The sequence below is a fragment of the Tympanuchus pallidicinctus genome, unplaced genomic scaffold, assembly GCF_026119805.1.
Source record: "Tympanuchus pallidicinctus isolate F22 unplaced genomic scaffold, pur_lepc_1.0 scaffold51, whole genome shotgun sequence".
NCBI lineage: Eukaryota > Metazoa > Chordata > Aves > Galliformes > Phasianidae > Tympanuchus > Tympanuchus pallidicinctus.
In genome coordinates, this window is record NW_026294771.1 from 158806 (window position 1) to 184109 (window position 25304).

Here is a 25304-nt window from a genome sequence, read left to right on the forward strand (position 1 = left end):
GCGCAGTGATCCCCGCGGCGGCGGCGGCGCGTCGCTGGGAGGCGGCGTAGTGGGGAGCCCGGATGTGTCAGTGTAGGGCGGTATGAGGAGACCGCAGGGGACAGCAGGCAGTGGTGTCCGTCTCAGGTGAGGTGGGAGGGGCTGTGCGGGGGAAGAAGCTAAAGGAATCGGGTGAGGACTGGAAATCGCCACAGGGACGGGGGGGAGGTAGTGCCGTCCCCTCGCCGCTTACTTCCGAGAGGTTGCGGCGGCCCTGCGGTACTACTGAGAAGTGAGGGACCAACCCAGATCTACCACCCCCCCACCCCGCTTCTCCGCCGGCAGTTTAAATGGCGCTGCGACAGGAGTGGCTCCTTGCCAAATAGTGAGGTATGAAGCGTAAGGGGACTCCGAGTCATACAGCGCATGCGCAATCGCACTGCCAGAAAGTGAACCATGAGGGGAGGGCGAAGCAAGCAGGGCGGGGTCGGGCACGCATGCGCGAAAGCCGGATTGGTAGCAAAAGGCGCATGCGCAGGAGGAAGTCGAGGCACTTGACTGGGTCTTGTGTGGGGGAATGTGCGCGTGCGCAGTGGCCGCGAGCGGGGGGGGGGGCGGGGGTTAGCGCAGTGCGCGTGCGCGGTCGGCAGGGGAGCGCTGGGAACGGCCATATCCTGCTCGTTAGGTCGGCGCCTGCGCAGTGCGCTTCTGCGGGGACCTGCGGAATACTGAGCCACAACGAGCGCGTGGGACTAATCGGAGGAGGAAGACATGCTGCCAAATAGTGAGCTCCAGCTGCTGGTGTTCTCCTAGGGGGGCCGGCTGCGGAGCGGGGGGCAGAGTTCGGGTGTCGCCATCCCCACGCGCCGCAACTGCCGGGGCCGGGCTGCTCTGCCTTCCCCCTGCCGCCCTGAGGGGCTTCTCGGGCTGGGAGGTAAGAGCTGAGAGAAGGGGCAGGAGCTGAGGGCTGGGGGGGGAAGGTTTGGGGGGGGGGGGCGGCACAGCGGGGCGTGAGGGGGGGGGGTGGGAGAAGTTGTGCGGTCCCCCGTGGAGGGGCTGCTGGGATACGGGGAGCTGCGTGAGGGAACAGCAGTGGGTGGGTGGGAGGGAGCGAGGAGTGGAAAAGCCTAGGTGGGAACACATAGCCATAAAGGGCTGACAGGTCCTGGCCTGGCGTAGGGCACAGCTGCAAAACGGGAAAGCCCACAGTGCGGCGTGCCTCGTGGGCTCAATGGTGCAGCATCATCGTGCGGGGAAGGCGTGGAGGGCAGCTGGGAGTGCGGACAGAGGGGTCTGGTGTGAGCCCTCAGTCAGAGGGGTCTGCTGGTGGTGCAGCTCACGGAAAGCACCAGCTTCATTGCTGATAGTTGGTGTTGGATTGGGAATCCTGTGGTGTTCCCAAAGCTGGTTGTGAAACCCAAGTTATTTTTTGGGGGTTGGGGGGGGGGGAGGGTGGGTGGATTTCTTGTTTTCTTTTCTCTCACTCACTCTTATTAGGTAGGAATACACATAGGGGAAAAAAAATCTTTTCTTGTAATCTTTTATTTTACTTTATTGGTGTTGTTTGAAGTGTAACTCTGTAAAAGCGTTGATATTTCACTTTTGTTTGTGTTTTTTTTTTTTTTTTTGTGATAGGAAAAGGGGGAATGGTTTCAAACTAAGACGGGGGGGGGTGTTGGATATTAGGAGGAAGTTTTTTCATCCAGAGGGCGGTGAGGCACTGGAACAGGTTGCCCAAGGAGGCTGTGGATGCCCCATCCCTGCAGGCATTCAAGGCCAGGCTGGATATGGCTCTGGGCAGCCTGGGCTGCTGGTTGGTGACCTGCACATAGCAGGGGCTTGAAACTGAGTGATCATTATGGTCCTTTTCAACCCAGACCATTCTGTAATTTATAAAGCAAAACTCTTCGGTTGTTTAAAAAAAAAAGCCACATTAGTGAAACTGTATGAGTAAAACAACGTAAAACCAAAGGAGTGAAACATATAACAGGATTGCTTCTTTTTCGGTGACATTTTCTAACCTCTGGTTAGATTTCCTTACATCACTTGTTCCATTATAGCTTGAATAAAAACTACCTTTTATTTATGGTACTTTGTTACGGATGGGTGCTGGTGTCAGGACAAGCAGGAGTACATCAGGAGTTGTCATCCTGTCTCTGTGTCAGTAGAGGACAGTCATACAAAACAACTGTACCTGCCTTGAGATGATAAAAACTACTGCCGAGTGTGACATCCTGATTTAAAGCTCAGCATCCTTATCGCTGTTGGAAGACTACATGTTGCCTCCCCAAAAGCCTCCAGGATTTGCAAATAGCTGCAGATAATGAACGGCACGAATGCAGGACAGCTGTGTTTGCCTCATAGCCTCAGTGAGCGATGCCACCACTGCTCCCAAATCGCAGTGGAGCCTTTTAAGAAACCAAAACTACTCCTTTTGCAAGTGGTCTTTAATGTGGGGATGGTATCAGTGCTGGCTCTGTTGTGGGGTGTTAGACCTGAGGAATATTAGGAACAATTCCATTCACCAGAATTTCTCCTGTTAGTTTTCCCTGAGCCTGTTTGACCGGTGAGGTGTGGGTGGTGGGGGTTAATTTCTGGACGGAGCTGCTGTGAGCACCGCTGTGAAGCCAGTTTGTTGCCCTGTGTGATTTTTCCAGACACTTCAACCAGAAGAGGGACTTCCCAGCTTTGTTCTTGGCACACCCTTCTGTTCAGTGTCGGGCTGTTCTGCTGCTGGCCTGTAAACTTGGAACTACCTGCTTTAATTCCTGCTCCTTCTGTTTGGCACACAGCTGGCAGAGATGTTTTGTTGTCGTGTTATCAGGAGCTGTTGCTGGGTTGTCACTTGCATTCCTAGGCTCACATTTGGAAGTATCTGCTGTAATTTTGTTAAATCCCCTCTCTCCTCCTACTTCTGGCATAATTCTCTGCTCAACCGGAGTATTATATAAGATCGTGCTGTATTGCTCCTGTCTCCTGTTGCTGATATTTTTTTCTGCTCGGCACAGAGAGGAAATAAAAAAGAAAGAAATAAAACCCAACATCTTTTTGTTGTAAGCCTTTATGGAGAGAATTTTGAAGGTATCAATTCCTGGTTCTCAGGTGATGAGCTGCTCCCCCATTCTGTCTTGTGCAGAATATTCAGACTTAAAGCATCTGTCCCAAGATCTGGAAACACATGACAGTGCAGGAAACCAGCATGGGATTAAAACTCATACTTTAATATGCTTCCCTTGAGAAGGAAAAGCTGTTGTTTGTATAAACTGTATCTGTAGGTACATTTAGTACTTCTTCTTCAGTTTCTGTTCTCAGGTGTCCTTTTACTGAACTCTCTTTTGGAAGGAAGGAGTTGAGTGATTCTGGAATTCTCCTCTTTGCTGATACGCATACCTGAATATTGCAGCATCCATCAGATGCCCTTTGCTTCTTTCTTTCCCCTCTGCATTTTTAGAGGGGGGAAAGAAAAAGGTGCAGAACCACTGACTGTGTAGCAAACACCCCAAGAAAACTCAGAGTTCATTTTATTCTGAGTCAGCCCTTTGGCTGCAGGCAGGAGTGGCACTGCTGTGTTCCATGAGACGTAGTTGGCCTTACAGCTCTTCAAGTCATATTCAGACTGACGAATGGAGATAACCTGTTTGGCATTTCGGAGCCTGTGTTGTGGTGGTTTTTTATGGCTGAGCACTTGGAAAATGGCTTTTGCTGGCGCTGTGGCTTTTGTGTGTCGTGCATTTAAATTGGGCTGATGTGAAGCTTGGGCAGTGAATCGTATCAACTAGTGTTAGTGCTAGAAGACAGAGCCAATATCTGATAACGAATCATTTACCTGCAAAAAATTGGAATGTCTTTGTATATGTCTGTAGGCGTCTCATACACAGAGCCTTGGAATATTCACTTGAAAATATGCTAGTTTTTAATGCTGTAGGACCTCATAAGTTTAGTAATAATGTTTCTAAAAATATGCAGGAAGGTTTGGAGCTCGGTACACTTAAATTTATTACACATTGAGAAACATTTCGTGGCGTTGGATGTGTAAATGTATGTAGGGCGTGTAGCTGGATGCTGGTGTACTTAAACTGCTGACTGCTGGTTGGAGTTGTGTGAATCACTGCTCTTTCTTTGGAGCTAACGTGGCACCCTTTCACTTACAGCTGAAATGCTTTCCTATGTGACAGCAAACACAGCAATACAGCATCAGTCTGAAAAGCCTGATGGGAGCTGCACAACTTTGAGCATTAAACTCTTATGACTATCAGTGTGCTGGGATGGTACCTAGAAGTTCATGCAAAGATTTCTTGCACTTAAACAGCAATGTGTAATTGTTCAGGTTGTTTTTTTTTCCCTCTTTTCCATCAGAACCAATTGTCATATTTCAATAAACAGGTATCTCTCAAGTGTGTGTAACAGCTGAGCATCTCTCTAGGGCTGTGGCAAGTACTGATATTTAAGCAAAACAACCTGGGAAATGAGGGTGGCCAGAGAGGAAGTAATGGATCTCAGAGCCAAACAAGAAGTAAAATCTTGCTCGTGGCACTCAATCAGGTGCAGGATTAATTAGTGTGGTTTTAGTTACTGTTCTGCACTCGTTCTTTTCTTGTTGCTGGAGAAACTTGCTCAGCAGATCATGAATGAGGTCGTCATTGCATATAGCAGTGGTTTACTGCACTGGGGCCTTCACAAGATTATGGAGTTTGTTTTTCCAGCTTAGGCTTTAAAACTAGCGAGGCCTGACTGGAATCTTCAGCTCGTTCTGAGTTTTGGTTTCAAATAGGGGATTTGCCTTTGTCTGCAAGGAAGCTCAGAGATGCTTCTGATGAGACTGGAGAGCAGGTGGAGACAAACACCCTCAGTCTGGGGCTGCTGTAGAGCAATGCAGAGGAGCTGCCTGGCTGCCTCCCAAGAGTCGCTGCATAAAGAGGCTGGAACAGACGCTGCCTGCATTGATGTAAAAGTTTTCAGTTAACTTGGCTGTAATCATGCCTACAGATGAACTGTTTTGTCTGTTACGGAGTGTTGCCATATATATATTTTAAACCCTCTGGAGAATCTATTATCTGATGGTAGAAGCATCACACAGTGTTCCCTGTGTGTGCAGAGAGCAGCTGCTGGGGCGCTGCCTGTCCCGACCGACACTTCAAAATGAGAACAGCTACACTGGGGCCTTGGTTTCCTCACTTGCATCTTTGTAGAAGTGTCTGACCTCAACAAGTTGTGATTAAAAACCACACACGTCACTTTGATGGATTTCCTAGAAGTACTTGTGGCCCGTGAATGAAATTCGGAGAACCGTATTTCATTGCTGCTTTGGAGATGCGGGCTGTTTTCTTTAGGTTTCCTGTTGGCTTCTGGTTCTGTTGCTGCTTGTGAAGAAGAATACACTGTGTGTATGGGCACTGGAGTCCAGAAGCGTTGAAAATGGCTGTTGTGGTGAGTTTTACCTTACAGCCCTCTGCTTTTGCAGCAAGTGGGATTACAGGGAAATGGCCCGAGTTTAAATGTCAGAAATATTTATTCAGCTGCTTCCTGAAATGTTCTGCAAGGTGCTGGTCTGAGCTGGGAGCCCACCTTACCGGAGCTGAAAGAGATAGGAGTCCTGATGCTGCTTGATAGCTACAAATCTTAACTTTTGTCGTTTGATTTGTCTCTTGTAGCAGGTAACTGATATTTCTCTTCTGGATAATATTACCCAGCAGCTTAGTGAGTTTTGCTGTTGATGGGGAAAACAGTAGGAAGGCTTCTTCTAGTGTTATTTCCAATGGTGGAAGGGGAACCAGGCAGGAATGAGAAGCAGCATTAACTGTGGTTTCTGTGAGCCTGGGTTTTAAGCAGCTTATGGAGGTGGCCCGTTGTTGCAAGAAGGAAAACAAATTTATGTATCTTCTGGGAATTTATTTTTGTGCCCTTTTATATTTTCCCTTTGTTTTTAAAAGATTCCATAAATAGCTTATGCCAACATCAGCTCAGAATGCATGAGCAAAACAAAAAGTTCGTTCCCAGATATTTCCTTTGGGAGTTTGCACTGGAAACACAAATGAACATCAGTGCCAGGAGTGCACCTCACTGCCCTGCTTCCCCAGTGCCACTGATACACAGAGATCCAGCACTGCCCCGGCCCTTCTTCCCTCTATTAGAAATGCACTAAATATAGAATCTCGGAGCTACCAACATTTTTCTTTGTTCTTTGTCACACTAATTAGATAATCTGGGTTTGAATGGTGAGGATATTCAAATAGGGTGTAGGCGAATGCCGTGATTGGGTTATTTTCAGTGTGATTTATGGTCAGCTGTGAGTGTTTTGATGTTAATGTGAGTTTGGTTATTAAAGTGGTGCTAAGCAGCACCAGCATGCCTTATTGAAGTGGGTGTGATGAGCTCTCTAGAAAACACAGCGCTGATTCATGAGGAAAATGAAGCTGTTTTGGAACTGGAAGTTGGTTGGGATTTGGTTCTCATTTCCTTCTTCTATTTTTGCCTTTTCATGTTGATGTTTGATCCGTTCACAGAAAAGCAAAGTGAAAAAAGATAGCAAAGGACTCTTCCTGCCCATGCAGATACGTGTGGGAGAAGCATCACCCAACAGGACAGGCGAACAGGAGTTTCTGCAGTGCTATTTATGACCTGTTAGCAATAAACTCTGGAATGAGCTTTCTACTGAAATGAAGCAAAGCTGCTGGCTTTATTTTCAGGCATCTCCAAAAAGGTGGGATTTCACACTGATTTCTAAGGGTGGTTTCATGTGAGTGCTCTTTGGCCCTCACTCAATCTTTATGTTTAGCAACGAAAGTAATTCTTACAAGCATTTGGAAGTCATGCTGCAATTACAAGCAGGTGAGAGCACCCAGTAACTGGATGCCACGTTTTTACCACGTGTTGTAATCTCTAAATTTATTACTTGAAAGCTCAATTTCCAGAATAATAATGACAGAAACAGTATTCCAGCTCAGGTTGATTTTCGATGAGCTCTTAGGAATATTAATGCAAGATGGCAACTGGAAAACATTACATGAAGACTGCCAGATGTTCATATTGCTGGAAAGTTGATCTGAATAAAAGGTTTTGGAGGGGATTTTGGTCTTGGTGGCTTGCAGGAGATCAGACCTGCAGTCCCATTGGAGTGTTTCAGTGCTGCTTGGTACAGTGCACCAATGCATCATCTAAACTGAAAGTGTTCATAGGCAGTAACAAAATCTTCCTTTTCAAAATGAAGAAGGCAGAACTGTGCTCCGTTCAGGAGTTGTGGAAGCCTGAAGTTGGTGCTGGATTAACGAGTCTTGTGATGAGAGGAAGAAGGGAGGTGAAAAGCACAGTAAGAGGAGGCAGCTTGCTTTTAAGAATGCGATTATTTCTGCATGTGGATGTGATTCTAACGTACTTTGGGTAATTTCTAGTTGGGGTGAGGTGTGATTACAGGGGATGCACTTTCCTGCATCCATTCAAACACTATTCAGAGCAATCTTAGCAGAATGGCAAAGCTGCAGCTTAATTTAATGACTGCAGAGCAGAAACGTGGAGGATTTGTTACAAAAGGAGATGGTTATCTGGAGGACTCTTGGCTGCTTTTTACCCCTGACTTCATCCATCTTCCTTGGTTTTGGTTGTTTGGTATTTATCTGATGTTTGGAGAGGAGGGGAACGGCTGGTAGATGGTCTCTAAATAATGTTGGTATTTCCTTGTTTTGTGAAATATATGTAAAACTTGGGATTCTCCTTACAATGCTGACGTTTTGCTGGCAGTGCTCCCTGTTTCATTTCCTCTTTCCTTTCCCATCCTCTAATAGTTTCATACAAATGATGGCTTCTATAGATGAACCAACTTTTTTCCTTTTTTTTTCTTCCTGCTTTGTAACAGAAGAATGAATTTAAGGGGAAAAAAGAGATGAACGTTCCAAGAATGGGAAAAATCCCTTATTTTTGGAATCTTTTGAAGTGGAATTTTAGTGACTGAGTTCTGCTGTGTTATAACTATTAATTGTGTAGGAAATAGGGGTTTTCTTTTGGCTTTTTTTGTATGTGTTTTTTAAGATAACTGACTTGCAATGAATTATCTGGAATAAACTGGATGGAGGTTTGTGTCTGTCTGCATCAAAGTCATCTTCTCATGCAGTGTCCAGAGGGCCTTGTTGTGACCTCGTGAACTGGGGTGCAATAATAACTTTGGTGTAATAGCAGTGAAATGGAAGGCTGTATTTTTCAGTTTAGATGCCCATCCAAGTTCCTGAATGCTGCTGACGATGGGGGCAGCTTGCAGGCAGGATTGGGACTGAAAAACAGTGGCTTGAAGAGAAAAGCACAGACGTTCAGCTCTGGGAGAGTTCTCCTGTTCTGTGTTCCAGCAGACCAGGTTATCTATGTGTTCTGCATCCCAAAGAGACCTTATGGGCTTCTCAGCCTGTTAAGCATATTCCATTGAATGCCAGTCTATTCCTTCCCACTTCTCTGCTGCGATGGAGATTTTTTCCTGTGTTATTTTCTAACTGTATTTGACACAAAGCTCCGTGTGTCACTGAGTTGATGGCACTTAAGGAGCAGTGTCCTCTACCACCACTGGGCAAGCTCTGTGTTCCCCTGGGCCCGACTTCAGCCTGCCTTTGGAGCACAACGAGGTTTCCTGCTGCAGTGGGGTGTGATGTGATGGCTGTGATCTGTGCTGGCTGTAATCAGTGCTGCTTGGCAGCCATTAGTGCAGACTGGGAGTGCTTTGCTGAGCCCATCGTTGCTTCCCTCTCTGATATTCCAAGCAGGAAAAGTGCATCCTCTTTAGCAAACACATTAAAATGTGAAAACTCTCCCATCCACCGCTTAGATGGCATTGCACACCACCTTGCTCCTTCTGTGAACTTGCCTTTTTTCCTCCTCTATGGCAGCAGATTGAATCCTCCCGTTGTCCTTTCCAAGGCTGTGAAGAATGCAGGAAGATAATGGTCTTTTCCTGTGCTTCCATTTCTCATCCCACTTGTTTTACTGCTTCTGTTATCTTTGTCTCACTCCTTTTCTCTGCATGTCCTGCTGCTTTTGGGCAGTTTGGCTCTGTTCTTGGGTAGTCATTGATAATGTTGTTTATCTGTTAAGCAAACAGCCATTTTTGAAGCAGTTAATTGAAGGACATTTGTTTTACAGACACTCACTGAATAATGCTCTCAGGGAAGGAATCTATTTGAAATTTTCTATTGTAAGCTACTGGTTCCTTAAAAAGGTAATTAACTTATCTGAGAAGAAATTAATCTTTGGCAAAATTGAGTCATTTTGAGACCTGGTCTGGAGTTACTGGTTGAGCTGATAATCCTCAGCTCTATTGGGTCAAATCTCTGCTGCTGCTTTGACTGCTGGTCCCTACAGTGGATGGAGTTGTGAACTGAGATGTCTGGGTATGGCTGCTAAGTCAGGAGGTAATTAGTAGGACAGAGTGGCAATGGGACATTTCCTGTGCTTGAGAAGGGCCTGGTGTGGCTCTCATTCTGAGAGGAAATTTCTTCATCTGGAAGTGGTTGCAGATGAGGTGAGAATTTACTCTTTCTCATTTTAAAAATAACAGTAATGCAATAATTGCATGCCAAAAACAAGTGCTGTTTGTGATGGTGTCCCAGAAAGTAAGAGGCTTGCAGGCTGTACCTGGCCTACTGAGGATCCATAAGATAACACTTTGTTCTTTGTTTCCTGACTTGATATTTATCCCTTTGAGTCTGTCCTGCCTTTCCTGGCCATAAGGAATTCTGATATCCATACTGTTTACAAAATGTCCTCTTAAAACCTCTGCCTGCGCCGCTTTCTGATCTGCTCCTGCTTCAGAGGTGCCAGGCTGTTACTCCAGGCGTGTGAGCTGGTGAGGCATTAAGTGCTCATGAGCAAATAAACACCGGGGGAGCCTGCTGCTTTCAGAAACTGCATGCATGGAGTGCATTAAGTCAGCTGTTGTTCCTTTTTAAAATGTGTTTAATATTGGTCCATACCAGAAGAGCTCGTCAGTGTTTGAGGGTGGAGTGGCACACAGACGTTTCTGAGGCTGTTCAGTGAACCTGCGTGTGTGCTTGGTAAGCAAAGCAAGTGGCAAATCTTTCCTTGCCATTTTTACAGGAAAAGAAAAGGAGATTGCATTTATTTTATTATGGTTTGAGCTGGGGATACGTTCTGGTTTAACTTTTTTTTTCTTCCTCATCTGTATTAAATTGCCTCCCCGAAGGTCTGCAGAAAGCTTTGACACACTGTGCTGGAAGTATTTTCCAAATAATAGGAAATCTCTAAAATCTGGACCCTGTGTCTCCTCTGGGCCTTTCTAAAGGGGTAACGAATGACGTGCTGGCATGCAGCAATTCTATTAGCACGCTGTCACAACTTTTATTACCACCTGCCTGTCCAAACCATCTGGGAGGAAAGGACATCAGAGATAGAAGTGACAGTTACTCATAGGAAATTAAATAGTCTTGTGTGTCTTAAGCTCGTGCACTTGTCCAGCCTTTAGAGCACAGCTTTCTAAAACTTCTGTCCTGAAGTGAGGTGCAGGTGATCCTTTGAGACGTCTTAAAACCCAGTGGAAATGCAGAAAGTATCTGTAAAACTTTTGATTTTTTTTTTTCTTCAGGAAGTTTCAAAACCTCTTGATTTCCCATTATGTGACTGATGGCTGTGGTCTTAGGGAGTTTGCTCCTTGCGCATTGAGGGGGTGCAGGGTTATGTGTGCATCCAGGAAAGTCCTTGGCATCTCAGCAGCCGTGGTCAATGTGCCATGACAGCATAGGAGCAAATGTCTCCTCATAAATCCCTGATTTTGTGCCAGAAGTGAGATGTTACCACTAAATTTAGTGTGTTTGAGAAAGCCAAAAGACTCCAGCGGGGCTCTGTGATCACCTTCAGTGTTAATTTTGTTACTTGATTGATTCAGTGCACTGGGAAGCCAAAGTTTTCCTGCAGAAACCTGCCTGATGTTGGTAGGTCTCTGATGTGGAAGTAAACCAGGCTCATCATCTCTCTGACACCAGTGCAGGTGAGCAGCTTTGTGACATCGCTGCACAACAGAAGCCTGGTGTTGCCATGCAGTCGTGGCTGATGACTTTCAACTCTTGGAAGGTATCCTGTAGTGATCAGCTGTGCCTGAATCCCTGCAAGGAGAGAGAACCAAGCAGGTTTGGAGCTTCAATTTTGGCTAGGTGTGTCAGGCAGCAACCGTAGTACTAGGAAATAAAGGAAAAAACATCATATTCCGTTACTGAGCTGTCTTTCTTCTTGTCAAGCCTTTCTTTTAGGCTTAGCATCTCATTGCTCTGTGTGCAGACAGGTTGCACTCAGTGAGCTTAGGACACTTCATGCTTTCCCCGGTTGCTGTTCTCCTCTGGTGGTTGTGTTTTGTCCCTGTTGTTTGTGCCTGTGTGACTGGGAAACCTGTGCAGTGTAACGGATGGGCACAGTAATGTAGGTTGACACGAACAGAGCAGTAAAACAGCCTGAGTGTGGAGTTGAGTGCTTCTGTGAACCCAGAGGGGAAGGAAGGATCTTGGGTCTCTCCTGCCTGTCAGCTAAAACCAACAGGAAGGTGTTTCTCCCCAGCCATGAGGAGCACACGGTGCCTTGTCTGCTGCTTGTGCTGCAGTTCCAGGTTCTGTCCATCCCCAAATCCCGTGGCTGGAGATGGTGAAAGAGAAATGCCTTTGGAGACATTGCGAGTGGAAAGGCAGTTCAGCCACGTATTCACATCTAGAATCTGCTAATTTGGGCTTAGTTTGAACGGCACAGTGGTTTAATTGAATTTCTTTGGAGGTAATTTTAAGTTTAATGTAATAAAACCTGCAGCAAGTGCCTAAGGTGGATACCGACATTGCCTTCTTAGAATGTTGTTTTGTTTAAGCCTTTTCCTCATTGCATATCCACAGCACAAACTGCAAGTGCAAAAAGTTGATGAAGCAGAGGTGGTTTGACAGCAGTGCCAGGGGTTCAGGTCTGTGGCAGTTGTTAGGCCTCAAGTTTTGTTCTGGGAGATGCATTTTCATTGATTAAATAGGCAGCTCTGCAGGGTTAAATGTGTATTTCTAAGCAACTGAAAGTCAGTATCTCTCTTTCAGCGGTTACATGAACTCATTTGTGGTTTTTTTAAAGGAAATTAAACCTGAGGAATAGGGGGGAAAAAACCAAATCACTCATTTTTATATTACAGATTAGATCATACCTGTGTGCCAGCGTTGTCACATACTTTCTGCAGGTCAGCATAACTCAAAACCCAAGTAAATGACTCCCAACTGAAGTGCAGACCGAGGGGAGCCTTTCTTAAGAGAGGTCTGGTCTGCTGGTGTGAGACTTGACATGAAAGTGAGGAGTGAGTATGGAATTCAAGTCGTAGCCTCAGGGTAAGCAGTAAATCCCAAATGAAGTCAGTGGTCTCCTGGTTTTGGACTCCTTGGAGGAAATGATAGGCTGGGTTTATTCCTATGAAGAGCTGGCATATTGAAAAAATAAGTGGTGGTGGTATATTGCCACCTCAGGAAACATATGGGAGCACTCCTAATGTTTTGGTGTATAATACAACCTATCTTGAAGGTGTGGGGAGAGAGAAACAAGGTGAGAATCATGATTGCTTTAACTTGCATGCAGTGAGTTTTAGCAGCGGTCGGGACGTTTTTTTTCTTTGTTATTAGTTTTGGCTTCATTTTTTTGTTGTTGTTGTTGTTCTCCTTTCTTCTTCTCCCAGTGTGAAGATCTAGCATAACTTTCTTCCCCTGAGTTGTGACGTTCTGTTTAATCTTCAAACTGGCGATGTCAAGGGTGCCAAGTCCTCCTCCTCCGGCAGAAATGTCGAGTGGACCCGTGGCAGAAAGCTGGTGCTACACTCAGGTGAGACTGGGCTGTGCTCACTTAGAATCTGCAGCAAGAGGTTGGTTCAGAACAAACAGAGGGTCCTGGGGTTTCAGAGAACGTGGAATTTGGTAACGCTGCGTGTTGCCATTCACCATGGCAATGAGAATCATTGTTCTGTGGCACCCGTGTTGGAGGGTGGACGTGTCAGGAGGAGTTCTGGTGGTGCAGCTACTGCTGCTAGCTATTGCCAGACTCTTCCTTCGTATCTGGAGGTTACTTGTAACACAGGTGGTTCTGTGCGACGTCCAGGATTTCAGTTTTTGTCTTTTAAGACCTTTTGTCTTCTATGAGCAGTGTGAAAGTGAATGGTCCTAACCCACCTCTTATTCTCGGTTTTAAGATTAAAGTGGTGAAGTTTTCCTACATGTGGACCATAAACAACTTCAGCTTCTGCCGAGAGGAGATGGGTGAGGTGATCAAAAGCTCAACTTTTTCATCTGGAGCCAATGATAAACTCAAATGGTAAGGAATACAGAAGTGAGGGTGGCTGTGTTTGTACAACGGTGTGGAAGAGTTTGGGGCTCTATAACAAAGAAGTATGTTTAAAAAAATAATAATAATAATAATAATTAAAAAAAAGCCTTGTGCTGCATGCAATTTCTGGCTTCCTTGGATGCACAACATACAGAGAGTGTTGTTGCTTCAGCACAGTGTTTGGACACAGAACAAATGTGAGGATCTGACCATTAGAAATGTGCTTCACGTAATGGAAAACATCAGAAGTTGTAGATGCTGCAGCTAGAAGGGAGACTGCATCCTGCCTTGATGCAGAGGCAAAGCATGGAAGATTAATAATCTGTTATAAATTATTTTCTGTCTTAAATGACTGATGTTCATCTTGGCAAGCTCTTGGAAGCCAGTGAGAATCTACAGCCAGGGCTGTAAAGCTCTATTTCAGCCTCCCAGTTTCAGCCTCCCTCGCCATGCTGCTAAAAAGCTGATTTTCACATGCACTCTTAAATTCTCTTTCCTGCAGTTTCAGGCTATTTCTACTGTTACTTTCTCAGCAGCTTTTTATATATTCAGAGCCCTACAATAGTTCCTTCTATCATCTCTGTATTCTCTATTTCCATTTGCCCAAGAGTTTCTGCTTTTTTTAAAGACAACATTTTTACCCTTTTAAACCCTTCCTGTTTTCCCCCTGGAAGTGTTTCAGCATTTTTATTTAAATTTCCTTAGTCTAGATAGCAGCAAGCTTTCCACTGCCTTATTTAATTTAGGGCTGTGTGTGTGCGAGATATGATTTGTGTTCCCTTCCTTTGGGTGGCAGACCTGTGCTTTCCTCAGACTGCTTTTTGTTATTAAATTACTTCATTTTCCAACCTTTGCAAGTCAGATCTCCTTCTCATCCCTTGGTCTTTCTGATTTATTTACTTTTTTTGGTCACTGTGTTTGAGCTGCTGGTTGTTTGGCCTGTTCTTTTCTTTTTCTCCCTGCTTGTTACATTCTGTCTAGTTTCAGATCACAGAACTGCTTATGAGTGGCCTTTTCATGCATTTACTATCTTTTCTTAACCAAGGAGTAATTTGTTTGGTTTTTTTTCCCTAGCTTTGTTTTTGGGAAGCTTTCAGCCCTCTAGAAATCAGGTGTTTCCTCTGAGTTGCTTCCTCTGTGATTTTAACAGTCAATTCTTGGAAATTTTGCACTTCTCTGAATCTTTAGCTTCTATTCTGCTATTTTTCTGTGGAAGTCGTCATGCACAGTGCTTTTTGGTGTGTGAAATTGCATCCCATGTATACCTCCACTCTTCCCAAGCCCTGTGTTTGTTTGTTTTTAAATGATTTACCCATACTATTACTAGGGTATTGATATCTGTCTTGGAAGATGTAGCCTGAGGCTGCCTGTGAAGCACAGTTCCACTCCGTTTAGCTGTCTGTTATTTCCTTGTGGTTCAATGGTTGGTAATCAGGACTGTACATTTTATCATGAAAATTCCACCTCCTTCAAAAGCTGTGGATGACCTGCCAAAAGCTGGTCCTGCTCTCATTCAGCTCTCTTCTTCTGCAGGTGTTTACGTGTGAACCCTAAAGGCTTGGACGAGGAGAGTAAAGATTATCTATCCCTCTATTTGTTGTTGGTGAGCTGTCCAAAAAGTGAAGTTCGAGCAAAGTTCAAATTCTCCATCCTGAATGCTAAAGGAGAAGAAACAAAAGCAATGGGTGTGTAAAAACACTTTGTGTCTGCAGGGGTCGGTTTGTTTGTCTTTTGCTGTTTGATCAAGCAAGTCGTTGAGCTGCTGTTTGAAGCACTGTGTCTTTCTTTCAGAGAGCCAGCGAGCGTATCGATTTGTGCAAGGCAAGGACTGGGGATTCAAAAAATTTATCAGGAGAGACTTTCTTCTAGATGAAGCCAATGGACTTCTTCCTGATGACAAACTCACTCTATTCTGTGAGGTAAGCCTTCCTCTGCGGCTGAAAGAATAGCAGTTCCATTAGCTTCAGGTAGATGTGACCTTATTTTTCATCATTGCTTTTAAGGCGTCAGTGGAGTCAGGAGGAGCAGTGGCTGTTTATTTAACACTTAGATTTTGTGTCTGCTTGTGTGTGTGCCTCTGTCTGGGGTGGCTCTTTCTGTGAGTGAATCATTGCATTTTACTTTCATTTGTTTTTTGCTACTTTATACGTCTTTTACCTGTGGTGATAGTAGAAATTAAGCACATTTGATTATTACTTCCCGACTGATTTAATAATAATAACCATCCCTAATTTAAGATTCACTTAGGTTAATAACCAGTGCAAGCTGTATAGTGGAAATTGTCATGCCTGGTAGTTGTCCTCTGACTAAAAAGGACAAGTTTTCTTTATTTTCCTGTGTCTGTATATCTTACAGAAACAAAAAGCTAAGCTAAAGGAATTCCACAGTCACCACAGCTCTTGTTTGTTGTTTTTTCCTATAATTTTTCTACAAAACACTCAGACTTTGCTATTTGCAGATGAGGGTGCAGTTATTTCTAAAGATAGATATCTGTGTTCAGAAGCCTTCATGGGGAAACCTAAACTTCCTAATTTAGTGTCTCCTGAGCTTTTGGTGTCTGTTTCTCTCGTCTTTTTAACTGCAAGATCCCTCCTGTAGCTGTGATTCTCGCCAGGGCACAGGTAGAAAAAGCTGTCCTGTCTTCAGATCTCCTGCAGGGTGTTTTGTGGGAGTAGAGTCTTTTCTTTTGCTATGTTTTCTTCCAGGGTTGCAGGGAATGCTTCAGTCCAAACCATTCGACAGCCATTTGGTTATGTTGTTTGGTTTTGTTTTGCTTGTTTTGTAGCTTTGCCTGGCCATCATAAATGTACCCATACCTAATTTAGCAAACACCTCCTGATGGATTTGTATTCATTCAGTCATTGTAAACCATTACTGTCAAGGAGGAAGCTCTTCCTTAACACTGACAGCAATGTGGGGGAAGAGGAGAGCAGTGTCTTGGGTGACACCTCCTTAGGTTTGGCAGTTAGCCTTTCTTTCATGATAAATGAGCCACAGACCTCAAAACTGTGGTGGTAACTCAAGAATTAATGCTGGAGAAGGGAAATCCACCAGCCGTGCTGGCAGCCAGAACCATGTCAAGTCCTCTTTCCATTGAATTACTCCCTTCAAATGCTTCAGCTCAGCATTTTTGTTTGTTCCTCATCCAGAACAAACCCACTGCTTGCTTTGCCTGACCTGGATCTGGATATCTTCTGTTTTTCTATTTCGGTTTGTTCTGTAGCTTAGTATATATAAAAAGTCTTAAGTTTATATAGTGATATTAGAGGGGAAAGCCATGCTGTTTGGAAACAGTTTGGAGAGAACTTTCAACAGCTTATTTTTGTTTTTTAAGTCTCTTAGGATGTAAACTAGTGTACCATATGTTCTCCTAACACTTCTCTTCTGGCCGCAGGTGCCAAGTGGTGCTGCTACATCTGTACCTCCAACAAGCATGTTTTGTTAGCAGCACTTGATGAGACACTTGTTATTTGGAGATATATTGGGGTTTTCTATGGACCAAAAGGTTGCTGAGCAACTCTGCTACGCCTTCTCTCTTTGCTTTACAAGACTTTAAAGGAAGGAGCCTTCTGCACTCTGCGCAGGGCAGCTCTGAACTCACATGATGTGTTGCTGAAGATGCTGTTACAACAGAATGCTGATCATTGTCAATCATTTTTAGTCTGACCTCATTTGCTTACAGTTTGGAGATCCTTCCACCTCTGTTCTGCAGATGGGGTTGATTTGCTCATATCCCATCTGCGTGACTTATTTGCTGTTTTAAGTTATATTCCAGCATTATAGGTGAACGAGATCTGATGAACCTAAAAAAGAACAGAGTTCCCAGAGTTACAGCAGTAATCCTCCTCTGAGCAGCTGGGAATTCCCTTGCTAAGTCGTTGAAAATAGCTTAAGCAAAACTAGCTGCTTTGGCACCTGAGTCTGGTCAGTGCTTCAGGTCTACCAGTCTAAACTCCTGTGAAAAGCCACATGGTAATTTTTTTAATGCTGGTAACGGACTTTGTTTCATACGTGAAGATGATTTACTTGTTGATTTGAGGTAGTTTGCAGGTCTTTTTGGTGGGTCTGTGGTCAGGGTCGGACTCTGAGGGATCCGCATCTTAGAAATGCTTTTTAATGAATCTGAATCGATTCTGCTGTCCTTGAGTCTGTTACTAGAAGTTACAGGGCAGAAAAATGTTACAGCAGTCCAATTAATGACAGAGAACATTACCTTTCTCTCAACTGCTGTGGCTGATCATTGGCAGTGCCCTTTGGCAAGCAGCAGCTGGCATTTGTTCGTTCTTGGGTGTCAGATAGTTTGTACAAGATTGAGGGGAATGCCCAAGAGTGCCCACCCTCAGGAACCCACTGGGGGTTTCCCTAAGAGCTGGGCTGTGTGCTGTCAGCAGTTCTTCCCTAATAAGGTGTTTCTGTCATCTCTCTCCCTTCATAATTTACTTCTCCTTTTGCTTAACTGGGAAGCTTCCTATGCTGCCCATTGTTCTCCTCTGGCCATTGTTATTAATAGAACTGAAATTCAACCTGAACCTGACAGCAAATCCAGCAAATGGTTTCCCATATGCTTCCTTGTCAATCAGCTTGTTCCTTTACTCTTTGTTATAGCAGGGTAGTATTAGTCATTCTGATCTCTTCTAATTTGAGTCTGCTGCAGAAGGCGTATGATTTACTGCATGTTTAACAATAATGGTTTGCTGCTGAATAGACTCTTAGCTGTTCCCTTTGCGTAGGTTATTCGTCAGCTGGTTTGGCTGCATATGGTCTCTGCCTGGCCATGTCTAGTTTAGAGCAGGTGGTCAGGAATCTTACCAGCCTTCTCCAAAATCTCCTACTTATTTGACATGAAGTTGCTTTCTTAATTCAGTTTTTTTTCTTCTTTTTCAATGCACTGGAAGCATTGCACTCAAGAAATTGGAATTCTACTGCTGAACCAGAAGCAGGAAAGCATTTGGGGTGCTCAGAATGTCCTGCACTGATCAGACACTGCTCTTGCATGCATGTATGGATGCAGTGGTTGCTGTGTACGTTTCATTTTCATTTGTACTGCTCTCTGTGCTGCATTATTGATTTGGGAGGGTTTCAGACTGTTGATAGAAGGAAAAAAAAAAATAGGTCAGGAATGATGCCTGTAAGAACAGAAGAAGATTCTACTTCCCTAGGAGACCACATAATAAAACTGTCGTGAACCTGCATGAAAGTGCCATCAATTTATGCACACAGTTTAAAAATTCCTGAAAGGAAATTGCTTTTCCAGCGTGGAGTTTGAGTAATTTGTTTATTACCCTGCAGGTGAGTGTGGTACAGGACTCTGTAAATATCTCTGGCCAGAACACTATGAACATGGTGAAGGTGCCGGAGTGCCGCCTGGCAGATGAGCTGGGAGGACTCTGGGAGAACTCCCGCTTCACAGATTGCTGCCTGTGTGTTGCAGGCCAGGAGTTCCAGGCTCATAAAGCCATCCTAGCAGGTCAGTATTGTGTTGGATGGGCCTCAGCAGAATGGGGAATAATAACAATAGCAAGTGAAATACCGTGATATTGAGGTGGTTTTTGTATTGCTCCTTTAAAGGAGGGTTCTGCAGCTCTTTTAAGTGCAGAGCTATAGTAAAAGACTGTTTGGTGAAGTGCTGCAGGAAGATATATCTGCTGCTTTTTAATTGCCTGCTTTCTCCACACAAAGAGGACGGTAGGAGGTGTCCTTTGTGTCTGTAGTCTACTGTAATGTATCCCTAAAGCATTTGTAAGGAGAAGCTACTGAATTATCAGAGTATTTTCTTACCAAATCAAGAAAGATGTCTCAATGCCTGTATGCTCTTTTGGCCTTTTTTGAAGGGCCTCGTGACATCCCTGCATGCCCATTCTCAGAGCACGAAGCTGCACTGACCACATGACACCATGTCACAATCTGTATGCTTCACCAGCCATGCTCAGCTTGCTCTATCTGCTGTGGGATTTTTTTCTGCATTAAATAGCAGGACGGTTGTTGAGGTGTTGGCAGGCTGTGCTCATCTCCTCCTGAAGAGCAAAAGGCTTGTCTCTAACTGTTCTCTTTGCCCCCCTGCTGTAGCACGTTCCCCGGTTTTCAGTGCCATGTTTGAGCATGAGATGGAAGAGAGCAAAAAGGTAAGTTCCTGAAGGAGGAAGAACTTTGTCAACTCTTAACATCTCTGGTCAGTCAGTCAAGTTTCTTAGGTGGCATTTGTGATTACTGTCACCTCCTTAATTCTTTCTCACATTAGATGCAGTACTTTGCTTCAGCTGTTCTGAAGGGAGAAGGAAGGGATCAAGGAGGCAATTGTCACCTTTGTTACTCTGGGGAAAGAGTTTAGGGTGGGACAGGGAGAAGTAGATGATCCACAACTCTACTCAGAGTTTTTCTTATTCCATCAATTTCTGTTTGTTTGTTTTAAATTAAGTCATGTTCTGAATAGTTTGTAGCAAATCTCCAAATACTAAAAGACCTTGGGTAGAACCTTTAACATCTTGTCAGAATTTTAACAAGCTGCGTTTTTCCAATACAGAATCGGGTTGAAATCAATGATGTGGAACCTGAAGTTTTTAAGGAAATGATGTGCTTTATTTACACGGGGAAGGCACCAAATCTTGACAAAATGGCTGATGACTTGCTGGCAGCTGCTGACAAGGTACAGTTGGGATTTCTGGCTGTTCAGAGAACAAGCAATGTGTGCCTTGCTCTACTCAGAGCTCTCCGATTCCTGTAGTAAGCTTTTCATGTAATCATTGAGGTTGGGCAGTTTCTTTGAATCGTAATATCAGCTGGTTGTGGCTTGTAAGTAAACCTGAACGTGGTGTAGATACACTTAAGGTACTTAGATGTATAGCTGCATATCACCAGATACATTGACCAGGAATATCAGTTTCTATTGCTCGTTTTTAAGACCTTTTTCTAAAATTGCAGAAAGCATTGCTATTCAATGTAATCTATAAAAGCTGGGAGCGAGAAGAAAAATTCAATTTTTAAAAAATAATTTTTATTTTTATTTTTTTTTTTTAACATGTTTGTTACCAAATCTCAGAAGTGGTGTTGTGTCTTGGCAAACAGGGCCTGCTGCTGCTTCTGGTCTGGTTGTTAGCAGCAGCTTCAAGAGATGCTCTGAAGTGATGGATAAGTGGGAAGGTCCTGTTTATTTTTTCTTTTTTGCAGTGGCAGTCCTTCCTGGTTGTGGAGACAAGGAGTGCACTGGAGGAAGCCCTGTTGCCTAATCTGTAGTGGTTTTGCAGGCTCCTTGCCAGGGGATGTTCCAGGGATGCTCTGATTGAAGCTGCTGGTTGTTCCTATGCAGCAGGCACAGTGCCTTGCAGCCCTCCAGTCTCTGCCTCCTTCCCTTTGCAGCACCAAGGATGGAAGAGAGTGCTTTGCTGGCCAGTGAGCCGTATTAACCAGTGAAAATTCGTAATATATAACCAAAATTTTATTTCCTTTTTTTTTTCTTTTTTTTTTTTTTTTTTTTTTGTTTTTCTCTCTCTTAAAAGTGAACTTAGTGCTGGTGAAAGATGCCAGTTTGACAGCACTGGAGACTAAGTCCTGAATTTATCCATGGAACAGGTTCAGCACGGGTAGCAGCAGTGCAAGATCCTCCACACTGCCCTGCCACTGTGCCTCAACACTGACCTGGAGGGACCACCTCTGGGGGTGAGAGCGTAGTTCAGTCTCCGTGCTTCTTCAGTCCTTGGATTCTTTTGTGGGTTCCAGATAGGGTGGTGGATTTTAGGATGTGGATGCATGTAGCCTTGTTCCACTCAAACCGCTGCACAGCCGTTAGGTTCCCTGTCGCTGTGGACCTGGGCTTCATCAGGAATGTTGATTTAAAGGTGAAATGCTCCGTGTGCTGTTAGGAGGCCACTGCAACTGGAGTTAAAATGGGAAATGATGCAGGCAGATTCTTGGCTTGATTATGATAATTGCCACATATTTTATTCAATATTTAAAGAGTATTGATGGAGAGATCGCATACCATCTTTAACTGAGACAAGTGTAAGCAAGGAGCAGTACATTAAGGCCAGAGTAGGCTTTAACTTTGAATTTCTTGGCTTTTAATGTAGACTTTCTTTCTTTTAAACTCATTGTGCGTCTCTTAAAAGCAGAAATAAAAAAATCTTTCAAGAAAGCACATAAGGCATCTAATATTTACTCAAGAGACTGAAACGGCTTCTTCTGAGTTCCTCCTACCTCTTGGGGAAAATAAGTAATTAGACCAAAACCAAAACAAAACACGTCTTCTGAACCCAGGAGATACTATTTCAGCCTCTGGAGTAGGAATGTTATTAGGTAGGGCTTTTTTTTTTCCTCTTTTTTTTTTTTTCTTTAGTGTAATTAAGAAAGATGGGGAGGGGGAAATCTGGATACCTGAGAGACCAGCATGGCTACTTTTGCCCAAACACGTAATTAGAAGTTGGGGTATTTGTAGTGAAAATCAAAATAAAAATTGTACATGCATAGAAGAGAATACTCAGTTTACAAAGGGAATAGTTTAAGCTTTGTTTACTGCATTTTAAGCTACTGACAAACAGTAACATAATGGTTTGCCCCTTCTTTGCAATCGTTTTAGTTATTGATACAGATGAAGTAAATTTGATTCGCCTTCTCAGATGTTCTGATGGGAGAAAACTGTCCTGGTTATGAGTGCCATGCCTCAACTGACATCATAATAATTATTGTTGCTGAGCCTTAAGTGAAAGATGTTTTTATGATTTAAAATTATTCATTTAAATTTAATCGTAACAGAATGAAGATCTCAATAAGAATATAAAATTAATTTATCATGTAGTAGTGCTTATCATATGGCAGGCGCTCCAGTCGCCATGCAGAGGAGCTGGTTACCAACTCTCTGTTTGGGTTGGCAGATCAGTCCTTACAAATCTGGTATCTTTTTGGACTGTGGCAACACAAAGTGAAGAACGTGCATTTGTGTACCAAGCCATCTTGAAGTTCTCCAGAAAAGCCTTACAGACAATTTGAAGGCTGCTCCCAAATGCTTTTCTCTCTCAACTAAAAAATGTCACGGGATCGAGGCTGTTCCTGACTGTGTTTTATCCAAATTGCTCCATAATCACATCACACATACCAAGATCTTCAGAAGTATCTCAGTCTCTTAGTGCCCACAGCCTATCATATTTTAACAGGCTGAGGTTTGGAGTTTGGCCTTTGTTTCTTGACAAGAGGCTTATGCTTTTCTGACTATAGACCTTCTTGAAAATGTTGGTGTGTCTGCTGCTTCCAGTACTGACTAAAGTGCTGCAGAAAGTAGCGTGGAATTTATTAGAGGGTTCTCTTGTTCTAAGCAAATCCTTTGAATTCCTTTGCATTTCTCGAATAATTGATCCAATCCAAAGCTGTGGATCTGGAAGAAAAAGAGAAGTTGAGGTAAATGTGCCACTGAATGGCATAAATGCTTCAGGTGAGAATGTGAAGTTAGAGTAAGGCTTTTGCTATGACTTTACAGACAGGCTGAGATGTTTTGTTTCCAGATGGATAGCCACAAGAAATCAGGGGCATTTGTGTAGCATTTTAGTATTAAACTAGGAGCATATTTGAGCAAGGTTGTCATAAATTGCAAAACGTTAATGGCAAAGGAACTGAAGGAAAGCTGTCTAAACATCACCGGAACACCTATTCAGTATTGGGTCCCCACTGAATCTGGAGAATAACTGCCATGCAGTAATGAGGATGAGATTTGGCTTTAGCATTTTGTACTTTGAAATCACTGAGGCAGCATTTCAGATCACCTTTAGTCATTTCAAAGCATGAACACAGCACCAGCAAACCTGTAACACAAGAAGCCTGGGATGAGAGTGATGGTGGGTATGCTTCTTCCCCATTGCTTTCCTCAGGGTGGGCACATACTGCTGCTCCCTTTTTGCTGATCACTACTTTGAGTACAGTTCAGCTCCATAGAATAAAGTCTGTTTAGCATTGTAGAGTAGTTTGTTACTGAAGAATAAAGGAGCACAAGTAGAACTTCAAGCTGAATAGGTTGTTGTTGTTGTAATTGTACTTTGGCTTGTGTTTTGCAGTATGCTCTGGAACGTCTGAAGGTGATGTGTGAGGATGCACTGTGCAGTAACCTGTCTGTGGAAAATGCAGCTGAGATCCTCATTCTGGCTGACCTACATAGTGCTGACCAACTGAAAACTCAAGCAGTGGACTTCATTAATTAGTAAGTTTATTCTTGTTTTGGCATGCAAGCACTCAGAAACAATCATGTGCAGAGGAGATTTTCCTCGTTTTCAGTTTTAGTTTTTGTTTTTAAAGCTCTCCTATTGTGATCTTTCTTTCATCTGGCATTCCAGAGGTGCTGTTGCCCTAAGGGCTGATAAGTCTTGTGCTACTGGAACTGGTCAGTGTACAGTAGAGCTACCTCTGAGATATTTTGGCTTTCTTCTTAAGGTCCTGAGAGCTCTTAGGTAGCAGTCGATCAGTTAGTCTCTATACTTAAGGACTATTGCAACTACTACTGCTACAGACCTGTTAGTAGGTAGTCACTGACAGCCATCTGATTTGATGTCCAGAAACATCTTAATTCTGTGTTAGTTAACACGATTTCTGTCAGTACTTTCTGTATTGCTTGAAATTGTTGCATGCTGAGGGGTCAGAGTAGATGAGCTTTGTGTTCCTACTGCCATCCTCTGGGGCTCATGTCTGTTTGCAAGCTGAGGGACTGTCCAGCATACATTCTTACAACAGCACACTAAAAACGTTGGGTATCTGAAGCACGTGGACAGCACCTGATGGTTATCCTTTTTGTCTCCAGTCAGTAACTTCGTCTTCATTTTCTTGTTTCTAGTCATGCTTCTGATGTCATGGAGACATCGGGCTGGAAGTCGATGGTAGTGTCACACCCTCACTTGGTGGCTGAGGCGTATCGCTCTCTGGCCTCTGCACAGTGTCCCTTCCTGGGACCTCCACGTAAGCGACTGAAGCAATCCTAAAGTCCCGTCTCTGGCAACACCACGTGTTTTTCTGGAAGCAGCATCAGCTGTTGCTGCTCAAACCTTGACCACCAGGTAGACAGCGAAATCTGTGGAGCTTATACTCTGTTGTTGGGGGGAAGAGACTGCTTCGTGACACCCAGACTTTTTAAAACAGCACCAAGTAACTTGGGGAGAGGGGGGAGGGTGGGCCTGGGGCTCTGGGGCTGTTCAACCTAATGAATCCCTGTCGCTGCATCGTCTGTGTGTTCCCTTCAACTTGGCTGAGTCAATTAAGTACAGGGTTCGGTTTAGGTGCCGATCCGTGTCAGAATAAACCCAGCAGTGGTACTGGGGAAAACAACATCTGCGTCTGGCAGCACAGAACAAACCATCAGATGCCTGGAGCAAGAGGACATTTTAGTTTTGGAGAGAGCGTTGCGAAGTTAAAAAGGATTTCCAGTGAGGTTCTGGAAAGGAAGTACCTGATGGGAGCTCCAGTAGTATTTATATCAAAAAAGAGAATTTAAGTCCTTCCAGCTGAGCTAAAAACTGGACGTTTGTGTAACTCCTTATTGCCATCCAGCAACAAGAAGATCAGTTTCTCTGTTAGTAGCACTTGTATGTTAATTGCAAAAAAAAAAAAAAAAGAAAAAAAAAAAGAAAAACACCTTTTATAAAGTGACAGGTTGAAGTGAAAGGGGACTGAGAGACTGTTCTGGAGGATGTGAATAGACTGAAGGCAGCCTTTGGCAAGTCTGTATTGGTTTTGAAAGGACTAGAATATCCTTGATTTGGAGCGTGCTGTCTGATAAGAACAACGGTTACTGTTTTTAGATATTGTGGAAAATGTTTTTTGGCATTTTTCCCTGCTTTATTTCCCTCCTTCCCTCTTTTTTAAGAAAAAGAAGAAATTTTATTGTTCACGATCGCTGCGTCAGAAGTCCCTGTCCTGAGTTGCTAAATGATTCTTAACAACTGTTTGTACCTGACTTGCCGACTGTATAGGAGCCAGTCCTATTCCTTTCTATTAGTCACTCTTCTTACAAGGAAGAAGTTTCAAAATAGCTGTTAACTTTTTTT

The 25304-nt window shown here is 43.9% G+C and overlaps 1 protein-coding gene across 6 annotated transcripts; it reads left to right on the forward strand.

Moving 5' to 3' along the window:
• On the forward strand, positions 1–25150 carry SPOP (speckle type BTB/POZ protein). Of its 6 annotated transcripts, none has more exons than XM_052705047.1 (11): positions 4–126; positions 665–913; positions 12653–12795; positions 13160–13281; positions 14827–14978; positions 15085–15212; positions 18583–18760; positions 19360–19415; positions 19814–19936; positions 23328–23470; positions 24098–25150. In XM_052705047.1, the coding sequence occupies exons 3-11, from the start codon at positions 12718–12720 to the stop codon at positions 24240–24242; spliced, it is 1125 nt and encodes a 374-aa protein (XP_052561007.1). In that variant the 5' UTR covers positions 4–126; positions 665–913; positions 12653–12717; the 3' UTR covers positions 24243–25150. The 6 variants fall into 6 exon arrangements, with proteins under 6 accessions (XP_052561006.1, XP_052561007.1, XP_052561005.1 ...); XM_052705045.1 differs by lacking the exon at positions 4–126 and adding an exon at positions 150–369; XM_052705048.1 differs by lacking the exon at positions 4–126 and adding an exon at positions 150–369 and having other exon boundaries at positions 793–913.
• Positions 25151–25304: the final 154 nt, after the last annotated feature.